Below are 12,865 nucleotides of genomic sequence, written 5' to 3' on the forward strand. Positions count from 1 at the left end.
TTAGCAACTAACGCATTCTTACTCCTAATATCGATTTATTTTGTATATGATAAAACGATGGGTACTAGCTACTCTATTTATCAACTTATTCTAGGGCTACAAAAACTATAGTGAATACATAATAATCTAATGGTCTTACTATAAAAATACATGGCTAAAGCTATCATCAATTTGCCACAAAAATTCCTACAAATATTAATCTACATAATACTAAGCTATCTAATTTGAATATATGAACATATCATTATCACAGCTAACTGTACTCTAACAACACTAACAGATAGATGGCATTTTTTTTGAACCTCACAAACTTGGTTTCACTATTTTTGGACATATAGAAGATTTACTACAATTTATCAAAGTTCACCTCAAAACTAAATTGAATAAGCATTTATTAATTCAATGGAAAATAGAAAACCAAACTTCAAAACGTGGCCCACTTCTCGCGACACGGCCCACGTCCGAGCGACACGCGCATGCTCGCGCTCCACCGACGTAGCCCACGCGGGGGTGTGGCCCAGCCAAGTGACACCGGCCCATGACAGGAAGGACCACGCGCGACGGCCGTTTTGTGAAAACACCCCTGACCTACCGATGAACCACCCTGAGATCCATGGCACTATTTCTACAGACAGTTACTTCATAGATAAGCCCTCAGAATAATCCATCTTCGCAACGGCGACACCCTCGGCCACCCATGTGCGTAGTGGTGCGGCGACGCTGGCGCCGAGCAGTTACGTCGGCCAGACCAGCCCCTTCCCGCCCCCAATCTTGAGCCGATGCTCACCTAGGCGTAAACTTGAAGCGATGGGTGGCGAAGCGGTGAATGGAGTTTTTGTCCCAAGCTCCCTCCATGACGGCGGACTCCTCCCTATGGTGGCGACCATGTTCCCATGAGCCAAGGCACAACCAACATAAATGAGCTCTAGAATGGGCATCAAAAACTCACCCCGAACCTACCAGACGTGGCAGATTGACCGGAGGCAAACTGAGCTGAGCTAGCCATGTGCGAACGGTGGTGGCAAGGTGGCATCAGGGATGGTTAGGCAGCGATAGCGATTAGGCAAAGGTGCGTAGGGCAATGAGTGGGTGGAGGCGAAGTTGGCGGTGTAACTAATTGAACTTGAGCAGCACTGAATTAGAGACTTTTTCGACGACGCGCGCCAAGACGGTCTTAATGACCCGGCGAGAGGAAAACTCCAAATTAGAGCATGGCACGGCAAGGCTCACAGTGCAATGGCATCAGGTGGCTGGCGGACTACACAATGGAGTCGAGGTCCAAGCTAATTAGATTGAGGTGGCTCCACCAGGGTGAATTTGAAAACGTGGGTCCATCGGCCATGGCGACAACGGAGATAGGGGAGGACAGGCGAGGCTTGGCTTGTTGCTACCGTAGCGTGACGTGGTTGTCAATCGGTGTACAAACAAGTGCGACTATAGGACGACTGGGAATCAACCAAACATGCTCAGGATGGTGGGCCACACGGCCATAAATCGCAACTAACAATAGTGGCTTCGTCCTGCGCCATAGTGGCATGGCGTCGGTCAGCACAAGCGTCGCATCGAGGCAGATGCGCTGGCAGTATCGATGGGGCAGGGCCTTGTGTGACAAGGTGATGCATGGGTGGGGCCAAATGTGGCCATGCTCTTGTGGCACCGCACAAACAAACGTGAGGCGGTAGGCAGACGTGATGGCGTGGTAGAGCGCGCACAGGCGACCTTGCATAAGCACCCACGGCTAGCAGCAGCATAGTGGCATGACACATGGGGTCAGCGACATGGTGAAATTGTGCTAGTGGCTGAGCCAGGGCAATGGGCCTGCGACGACAGTGGTGCTAGCTGAGCGGCCAGGATGCCGCGCGACGTGCGCGTGCGTGGCAATGGCGGTGCGGGTGCGTGAGCACGTGCATGAGCGTGACAGAGGGGCATGAAGCCCACGTGGCAGCGCACGTGTGTGCACTAGGGGTAGGCTAGTGCCATGTGCCAAGACAAACTAAACTTGGTGACCATGGCTAGATGCTGCACTCGGTCGAGAAAAGTGCATTGCATGCTTTTTAAAGTTGCTCAAAACTCCAACTCGATGATCCAGTTGCTACACCCACTATTTTACGTTCGAGATGGTGTATCAAGCTACTAAAACAAACCCTCAAACCATGCCACTACTTAACCCAATCTTCCTATAAACATTATCGAACTTAGCTTCATCGACCTATTTTTAGACTTAAGAAAATTGACTAAGTTTCTATCGGTTTTGTGTCAACTTCGATTTCTAGGCTACCAAATAAGCTAGCTAGCGAATGCCACTCTCGACCATGAGTATTTCATTGCCACCTATGAAGTTCATACTACAAACTTTATTAAAGTTTTGTCTATGCGTTCTATAGCATTTCCGTCCCATAAAAATTCATTTAGAACCCTAAGTGATAATACGCGACACAAAATATAACATTTGTTTCTTGTTTCAAATGAACGTTTCAAGTTCCGAATATCTATGTATACCCTATGTTACACACATTTACACACAAGTTTGATGCTCATGCAGTGTTTTAGCAAAAACTGTACAATGTAACACCGAGGGTGTTATAAATCTACCCCCCTAAAATAAAATCTCGACCTGAGATTTCATGTGCCTAGTGTGAGAAGGAGATGGGAAATACATTTCGACGCAACAACTAATTATCGGAACCAGGGAGGAGGTGGTGGTAATGCTTCAATAGGTAACTCTCTTGTTCCCGTGTGGCCTCATCCTCTGAATGGTTTTGCCATTGTACTTTGTAGAACTTTACCACACTATTTCTGGTCACTCTTTCTTTCTCATCCAGGATCTTGATAGGGTGCTCAATGTAAGTCAAATCTGGTTGGAGGGGAAGCCTTTCAATTTCCACAACATCATATAGAACCCACAAACATCTCTTCAATTGTAATATATGGAACACATTGTGTATCATAGATAAAACACTGGGAAGCTGGAGACGATAAGCAACTGGCCACACTACTCCAGCACCTGATAAGGACCCACATATCAAGGGGCTAGCTTGCCATGGATACCAAACTGATGCACCCCTCTCATAGGAGACACCTTGAGATACACATACTCTCTAGCTGCAAACTCTAAGGGCCTTCTTCGCTTGTTTGCATAAGCTTTCTGTCGGCTTTGAGCTGCCTACAAGTGACTCCGAATAATGCTTACTTGCTCTCGAGCCTCTTTGATGAACTCAAGCCCAAAGTACCCACGGTCTCCCACTTCAACCTAGTTGAGTGGTGTGCTACACTTTCTTCCATATAGAGCTTCAAATGGTGCCATGCGGATGCTTTCTTGGTAGCTATTATTGTAAGAAAATTCCGCTAACTTCAGGCATCCATCCCACTTTTCAGGAAAAGAAATGGCATAAGCTCTCAACATGTCTTCGAGCACCTGGTTCATCCTTTTAGTTTGACCATCAGTTTGTGGATGATATGCTGAGCTCCTAAGAAGATGAGTACCAAGACATTCTTGGAGTTGCTCCTAGAAATGAGAGACAAAAACTGACCCTCTATCAGAGATGATAGTAAAGGGAACTCCATGCAGGGTCACAATCTGATCAAAATATATTTTGGCATACTTCCTAGCCGTATATCTAGTGTCCACTAGAATAAAATGAGCAGACTTAGTTAGGTGGTCCACAATGACCCAAATGGAATCATAGCCCTTGGATGTGCGGGGCAAACCCACCACAAAGTCCATGGAGATATCTTCCCATTTCCAAATAATAATGTGCAAAGACTGCAAATATCCCAAGGTATGCATATGATCTGCTTTAACCCTACCACAAGTGTTGCACTCTACGACATGCTGGGTGATGTCCTGCTTCATGTTGGACCACCAATACAAGCAACACAGATCATGATACATCTTGTTGCTGCCAGGGTGAATAGATAGCTTTGAATGATGGGCTTCACTCAGAATCTTCCTTCTCAACTCCTCACTGAATGGAACCACTAGCCTATCCTTATATCTCACTACACCATGCTCATCAACACTAAAGTGAGGGCCACATCCTTTGGCAATCAATTTTTTGATATGGGGAATTTCTTTGGGGTCTTGCCTTTGCTCTAGAATAATCTGCTCAAGCAACTCTGAGGTCAAGGCAATGTGAACCAACACCTCTACATGGTTGAGAGATAAAGGTGTTTCCTCAACCTGGTGTGACTTTTGGCTCAAAGCATTGCCACTACATTAGCCTTTCCTGGGTGATAATGGACTTCCAAGTTGTAATCCTTTATCAATTCTAACCATCTCCTTTGCCTCATATTCATCTCAGACTAAGTGAAAATATACTTGAGCCTCTTGTGATCCGTAAAGATATGCACTTTGTTGCCCAATAGATAGTGCCTCCAAATCTTTAGAGCATGGACCACAGCAGCTAGCTCTAAGTCATGGGTGGGGTAATTCACCTTGTGCTTTTTTAGTTGGCGCGAAGCATAAGCTATCACGCGCCCATCTTGCATAAGCACACACCCTAGCCCCATCTTCGAGGCATCACAATATACATCAAATGGTCGGTCAATATCTAGTTGGGCCAACACAGGGGTAGTGGTAAGAAATATCTTCAGAGCTTGGAAGGCTTCTTCACAGGCTAGGCTCCAATCAAACTTATCATCTTTTTGGAGCAGCTTGGTCATTGGTTGGGCTATCTTGGAGAAATTCAGGATGAAACGCCGATAATACCCAGCTAGACCAAGGAACTGATGAATTTGGTGCACAGACTTGGGAGACTTCCAATCCAACACATCTTGCACCTTGTTGGGATCTACTGAAATGTCGTCAGGTGTCAACACATGCCCTAAAAACTGCACTCGATCTAACGAAAACTCACACTTGCTGAATTTGACGTACAACTTGTGCTCCCTGAGTCGAGCCAGTACTATCTGAAGGTGTTGGGCATGCTCTTCATCATTCTTGGAATATATCAGGATATCATCAATAAATACTACCACAAACTTGTCCAGCTCTAGCATAAAGACTGAATTCATTAGGTACATGAAGAAGGCAGGAGCATTGGTGAGACCAAAAGACATCACTAGGTACTCATACAGCCCATACCTAGTAGAAAAAGTTGTCTTTGCTATATCATGTGGTTAGATCTTGATCTGATGATAGCCTGATCAGAGGTCAATCTTTGAGAACACCTTGGCACCGGCTAGTTGATTGAAGAAAGTATCTATGCGGGGCAAATGATACTTGTTCTTAACTGTTACCGCATTAAGAGGGCGGTAATCCACACACATCCATAGAGTACCATCCTTCTTCTTCACAAAAATGGCTGGACAACCCCATGGTGAAGAGCTAGGATGGATGAAACCTTTTTCCATCAACTCTTCCCGATCAGAAGCAAGGGATTAGAGAAATGACCGCACATTTAATTAAAGCATTCTTTTAATTCATCCTATCACTTTACTAATCCATTTATACGTGTAGTGGGGGGTTTTAGTTTAAGCAAAATGCTATTGTCATGATGCATGTACCATCCTATACGTTCACTCAAGCCGGAATATAGTGGCATTTGCAAAAAAATTTGGCACATCGCACACTCACTTTTCGTGTGCTAGACGATTTCTTATGCAACGTAAGTTAGTGTACCTATAGAGAACTGATGAGATAAAACTAGTGCCACTATCCTAGATAGACCATATTGCTAGGGCTTATACTTATTTAACTAACTTAATTGCATCCCACTTTTCATAAAACTTTTGTTCGTCAAAATTTTAAGTTTTGAAAAAGAGTGATGAAACTCATAACCATTATTGGCTCTGGTATCAACTATGGCAAAACTGCCTGAAATAACACGCTTACGGAGGTGCTCATCTTCCGCCAGACACTAAACACCCCAAAAGCAAGCTACAGCGGGTGGTATCCGTCGGACACACCCCAAGGGAGAACCCAAAATATCCACATTTTCCCAAGGATCCAATAATGAGAATGAGTCACAATACTTTTCCATTTCATACATCAGAGTTTCTTAAAAATTACATTATTACAATACCAAATGTCAGAGTGTGGATGATAAACAGCAAAATTTAAAAATAAGCATCTAACGATAAGAACGAGGATCCGCTTGAGCCCACTAGAAGAATCCTCCACACAACGGTACTTCTCAAGCATCACCTGCAATAGGGGTAAATAAACCCTGAGTACACAATGTACTTGTAAGATTTATCTGACTAGTGGGAATAATTTTTTGACTCTAAGGAATATGAGAAGCTTTATGGTTTGCTGGTTTTCTTTTAGCCGAAAGCAATACTAATAGTGAGTCCTTATTTATGTTATTATTATCAACCGTATTAAGTTATTATCTATCTAGTCTATATAGGCACTGTTCTACTTTCAAGCAAGAGTTGAGCAATCAGTTCCATTTCATCACCTTTCATCTTTTAGTTCTTACTATGGTGCTAAACCATAGACAAGCCGTACTAGATCGCCCAGCGATTTGCGAATCAATGCCCCCAGCTGGGTACCCTAAAAACACACATCCTACTTGTACCCTAGGCACAAACAGGACTAACCCATCACCCTCCTATCTTGGGTGTCCAGGTCCCTATCCAAACTTGGACTCCAAGCCCCCACTCCTGAGTCCCAGACTCAGTGCGGTGTAAGGACCTCCACCATCCCCACCTCCAATCAGTCATTCAAGAAAGAGCCAGATCCATGACAAGAGAGCAACGAGTCTTCCCTGCGCCCATACCCAAGTATGTGCTCGAGATAATAAGTCTGTGACTTACCTAGAGCCATATGCAACAACCGGTCCTTAATTGACATAGATAGAGAAAAAGTGTAACCAAGCTATGCTCTGTTGGCCGCAGGACAACCCTTTACACCCACCAGTACCCAAACCATATCCTTGCCCAGTCACCATTTTCCTTTCCACCATTTTATCATGATTGATCATATTTATCACCTATTTGCGAGTAACGGCAGGTTACTCACGCTATCGATACCCTGAGCATAGCAACTACTCGACCTATACTAGTAGGACTCATGGGTAGATATATTTATGCATGTAGTTTCCATAAAATGCCTATACTTAAATGCACAACATACATATATATATAGTGATAATAAAATAAGGGTTATGCATCGGGGCTTGCCTTGGGCAGGCGGTGGGTCAGCAAAGTTAGCACCAAAAGTCTTTGGGGCTCCCTCTTGCATGAGGATCTCCTCCTTGTACTCCTCAATGACCTCTTCATAATCCTATTCGTCCATGGGCATGAACTCTACCAACTCATGATCTACATGCATGAAATGATGATACAACACTTAGTAATACAACAACAACAGCTGTTAAAATAAAATACATCTATCAAGCTACTAAGTGAGTCCTACCGACTAAGGTGCTAAGTTACCTACTATTACCATTAACAAGTATGAAGCATGCCTATGGGGGGTACGACCTCAGATACCCATGGCAGGTCACATGGGCTATACCTCTAGGGGCGGTCCAGCCCACAAGAAGGAGCCTTGCGGGGCACGATTCTGCTCGGCGACCCCCGCAAGGCATGGAGAGGATATCCTAAAGATGTTACGAGATCTGATAGGATATATACGATCCCATGTTTCTTGTAATCTGTTATTACTTTCCGGTTATCTCTCAGATCTAACCGACTTGTAACCTTGCCCCCCAGACTATATAAGGTGGGTAGGGACCCCCTATGAATTCACGGAAAATCATACAATAGCTAATGCAAACCAACAGACCATAGGAGTAAGGTATTACGTCGTACCAATGGCCTGAACCTGTATAACTCGTGTGTCTCTATTGCCTTCTTGTTCTCGATTACACGCTCCTCTACCGATCAATCTACCATCGCGGGGTGCCCCTTGGTGGACTGCCAATGATATTCCACCGATAGTTGGCGCGCCAGGTAGGGGTGTGCGTGCTGTTTCCTTACCGAACAAGATGGTTTTTTCTGTAGGCTCTCCATTCCTCCCACAGCCCGGCTAGATCTTCATGGTCGGATCCATCACGTGGGTCATCAACGCCGACGGAGTTGGAGAGCTTCTCGAGCCGGTATAGATCCGTTCTACACCGACCACCCTCGCACCTACAACCGTAGATCCAATCTCAGAACCACTTCTAGGGTCAGCTCCATCAGCCACCCATCGCTCACTTCCTTGCTACCAAAGGAGGCATGTCAACAATGATGATCTGATCGAAGCTATCGATCGGGTCGGCCTGAAACTCGCCGATTGCCTCACCATCGCTAAGTCGGCGCTGGACACTCTTGTTCAGCACCAAGCACCCTCTGATCCTAATCTGTCGACGTTCACTGCTCGGCAGACTCCAGGGCTCGTCGCCCTGCCCTTCGGGCTCACCAACACCGCAGCTACATATCTGGACGGCCTAAGGGGCAAATTCGCCGACCAGCTCGCCGACCAGTTTCCACCAACCATCAACATGCTGCACGCCGGCCGGGGTCTCGGAGCATCTCTCCAAACTATCCTCGAGGAAAATCCGGACTCTGAATCTCAAGGATCCACCGAGCCCCTCGTCGAGACCTTCACCAAGCAACCTCCTCTCCTGCCTTTCCGGGGTGGCGCAATCTTCAACGTCAGTATTGACAGCCCCCTCGGAACGGCGAAATAGATGAGGAACGCGCCACCCATGAAAATAGGAACGCCAACCATGCGCAACGGCGTGATAACAACGTGGTATTGCTATGGCCGAGGCCGCTCATGATAACTAGATCGATTCATAGGGAAGGCCCCTCCATCGCAACCTCAACAAAGAATTCCTCCGCGTCGACGGCCACGACATTTTCAAGACTCCGAGCGCTAATCTGGCTGTAGCCGCCAACGAACTTGCTCACCTCCCACAGACGCCCGAGCTCACCAAGGTCGCCGCTATTCTTAAGGTGGCACACTATCAAGTTAACGAGATCCGAGAAGTTCAGATACCTTCATGCTCCACAAGCATGATCCGCTGATCCACTGATCATAGATCTAATCACTACCCCAGTCAAAGCCGCTTTGCCGACCATTCACTACCTCTCTAGGGGGGAGTCGGAGGTCACCACGCCAAGCCTCATCGCCAGCATGACCAAGAGGTCGAACAGGATGCCCGAGTGCACCTCAGCAACCTTTGGGACACACGGCAGTGTATCGATCAACGATGTTTTGGGCACCATGAAGATGAAGTACGACGTCGCCAGGAGTACGAGCAAGAGTACGGCAACCCGGACTCGGCTCTAGAGCTAATCATCGCTGGCAATACTGTCGCCATCGGCCTCGACAGCCCGAAGGGCCCCCTGTGTTCACCAGGGCACTCCGAACGCTCCAGTGGCCCCGTGGTTTCAAAATCACCGGAGTCAAGCCCTACGAAGGAAGGATGAACCCAACTCAGTGGCTGCAGGCTTACGCCACCGCCGTCCGTGCTGCTGGAGGAGATAGCAACATCATGGCAAACTATCTCCCTGTCATGCTCACGCCAGCCGCCATGAGCTGGTTCACAAGCCTTGCCCCAGACTCCATCGGCTCTTAGGAAGATTTGAAGAGAGTATTCACCGACAACTACATGGCCACATGCAGGCGGCTGGGCACCAAGCACGATCTCAACCGCATCAACCAAAAGCCGTCCGAACTACTCCGCAGCTACATCAGACGCTTCTCCGAGATGAGGAATTCTATTCCCAACATCACGGAGGCTGAAGTCATCACCGCCTTCGTCCGAGGACTCCATCACCGAGAACTCTATTCTAAATTCAATAGAAAGCCACTCATCGGCATCGGCAAAATGATCACAACCACCAACCAGTACGCCGACGTCGAGCAAGCGGAGGTGCGTTTTAACGAAGATACAGGCACTAATCGCCCGCCTCGCCGCCACGATGACCACAATGACGACCGACAACACAACGTTCGCCGCCACGACGACCGCAAGGACAACCGATAGTACAACGATCGCCGCTACGACGACCAAAGTTTCTACCGGGACAGCGGACGAGATCGGCCAGATGGATTCAAACCTGATCAGAATCGTCGCCGCCGACCAGATCATTTTGTTGCCAACGTCAATGAGCCGAGCGCAAAGCGTAACTACGATGAGCAGTACAAGAAGATCCTCGATGGACCGTGCCCCCTGCACAAGAATGTCAAACACAAGATGAAAGATTGCCTTGGTTTGGCCAAGGAGTTCCAGGAGAAAAAGTACAATGATGACAATGGTGGGAACGGAGGATGCCGACCACCAGGGGATAATAATAACGCCTTCCAGGACCACGACAAGGTGGTCACCACCATCTTCGGGGGTCTCGCCTCCAACGAAGCAGAAGGGAATGGAAGCTCGCCGCCCGACGAGTGCTCGCCATAGCTTCAGAAGAAACTACCACCAACCCCAGCTATCGCCCGTGGTCCGAAATCTTCATCACCTTCAGCAGGGCTGACCAGTGAGCAGACATACTCTACATAGGGCGTTTTCCCCTCGTCCTTGATACGACTATTCAGAAGGTGCTCTTCAGGAAAGTCCTCGTCGATAGTGGGAGCGCTTTGAATCTACTCTTCGCCGGGGCCCTAAGGGAGCTCGGACTCAGGACAACAGACCTCACGCCTTCAGACTCCTCCTTTTGGGGTGTGGTGCCCGGCAGGGCATCCAGACCACTGGGGGAAATTACCCTACCAGTACAGTTCAGCATGGCAACCAACTACAGAGCGGAGCATATCAACTTTTATGTCACCGACTTCGACACCGCCTACCACGCCATACTAGGGCGCCTGGCTCTAACCAAGTTCATGGCCATTCTGCACTATGCATATCTGGTGTTGAAGATGCCTTTGCCTGCTAGAGTCCTGTCTCTATGGACCAACCTCTCCATCGCCTACGCCTATGAGACAGAAAGTCTCGCCCTCGCCGAAGCCACCGACCCCTCCATCCAGATGGCCAGCGTGGTCATCGAAGCCAAGACCACATCTGCTGACGACATGGAAATCCCAGAGCCTCCCTAGGCCTCCGCCAAGTCCAAGGAAGTCAAGGAGATCGGCCTCAGCCTCGATGACCCTTCCAAGACGGTGAAAATTAGGGCTCACCTTGACCCCAAATAGGAAAGCACGCTCGTCTCCTTCCTATGTGCCAACGCCGATGTGTTTGCTTGGAAACCTACATACATGCCGAGGGTACCACGGGAGAAGATTGAGCACTCCTTGAATGTCTCGCCGACCGCTAAGCCGATCAAGCAGAAACTTCGATGATTCACGCCAGACAAAAAGGAGGCAATTAGGGTAGAAATAAAACAGCTTTTAGCTGCCGGATTTATAAAAGAAGTGTATCATCCAGATTGGCTAGCTAATCCTGTTCTTGTTAAGAAAAAGAATAAAGAATGGAGAATATGTGTTGATTATACTGATCTTAACAAACACTGCCCTAAAGAACCCTTTGGCTTGCCTCGGATAGACGAGGTTGTCGACTCCACCGCCGGCTGCGAGTTGCTCTCCTTTCTTGACTGTTACTCAGGCTACCATCAGATCTCCCTCAAGGAGGAAGACCAGGTTAAAACATCATTCATTACGCCTTTCGGTGCATATTGTTACACCACTATGTCCTTCAGACTAAAGAACACTGGCGCGACCTACCAAAGGGCTATCTAGACGTGCCTCGACCAATAGATCGGCTGCAATGTCGAAGCCTACATCAACGACGTGGTCGTCAAGACTAGAACCGCCGATAATCTTATCTCCGACCTTGAAGAAACTTTCTCCAACCTAAGCAAATACCGATGAAAGCTGAACCCTTAAAAGTGCATCTTTGGAGTTCCATCCGATATCCTGCTCGGCTACATCGTCAGCGCTCGGGGCATCGAACCAAACCCCGACAAAGTCTCCGCCATCACCAACATGAAATGACCGACGTGTGTTAAGGATATACAGAAGCTCACGGGCTGCATGGCTGCGTTAAGCTGATTTATCTCATGCCTCGGTGAAAAAGGGCTGCCTTTCTTCAAGCTTCTCAAGGCCTCTGAGCTTTTTTCTTGGTCGGAGGAGGCAGACATAGCTTTCGAGTAGCTCAAATTGTTTTTAACAAAACCTCCAATCATGATAGTGCCATGAATAGATGAAACTCTGCTGGTTTACATCGCCGCCACTTCTCGAGTTGTCAGTATAGCTATTGTCGTCGAACGCGAGGAAACTGGACACACCTACAAGGTACAGCGTCCGGTCTATTTCATCAGTGAGGTACTTAATGAGCCCAAAACTCGCTATCCTTAGGTGCAAAAGCTGTTATATGCAATCTTAATCACCTCATGCAAGCTCTGACATTACTTCGAATACTACAAGATCACCATGGGAGACATTCTCCGAAATAAAGAGGCCAACGGTCGTATCATCAAGTGGGTTGTTGAGCTCGGCACCTACTCCATTGACTTCAGAAGAAGGCCGACCGTAAAGTCGCAGGCGCTCGCTGATTTCATCGCTGAGTGGACCAAAATCCAAGAACCCGTCGCCGCCACTTGCCCCGAGCACTGGGTGATGTACTTTGATGGTGCCCTTAATATTAATGGAGCTGGTGCGGGCATTCTATTCATCACACCGACAAAGGATAAACTCCGATACGTTCTTCGCATACACTTCCCAGTCTCTAACAATGCCGTGGAGTACGAAGCATGTCTCCACGGCCTCCATATAGCCATCGAGCTTAGCGTCAAATGCCTTATGGTATACGGGGATTCCACGCTGGTTATCAATCAACTCAATAAAGATTGGTCCTGTTCCAGTGAGAAGATGGACGCTTACTGCGCCGAAATCAGGAAGCTAGAAGGAAAATTCTACGGCATCGAGTACCACCACATGGTACGAGATCAAAACCAAATAGCCGACCAACTATCGAAGATAGGATCTTCT

The 12,865-nt window shown here is 47.6% G+C and overlaps 1 protein-coding gene across 1 annotated transcript; it reads left to right on the forward strand.

Annotated features, from left to right (window-relative positions):
* Window positions 1-10,663: 10,663 nt before the first annotated feature.
* LOC136469977 (uncharacterized) lies at window positions 10,664-10,975 on the forward strand. Its single transcript, XM_066467972.1, has one exon. The coding sequence runs from the start codon at window positions 10,664-10,666 to the stop codon at window positions 10,973-10,975; it is 312 nt and encodes a 103-aa protein (XP_066324069.1).
* The last annotated feature ends 1,890 nt before the right edge of the window (window positions 10,976-12,865 follow it).

This window comes from Miscanthus floridulus, chromosome 8 (assembly GCF_019320115.1).
Source record: "Miscanthus floridulus cultivar M001 chromosome 8, ASM1932011v1, whole genome shotgun sequence".
NCBI classification, from domain to species: domain Eukaryota; kingdom Viridiplantae; phylum Streptophyta; class Magnoliopsida; order Poales; family Poaceae; genus Miscanthus; species Miscanthus floridulus.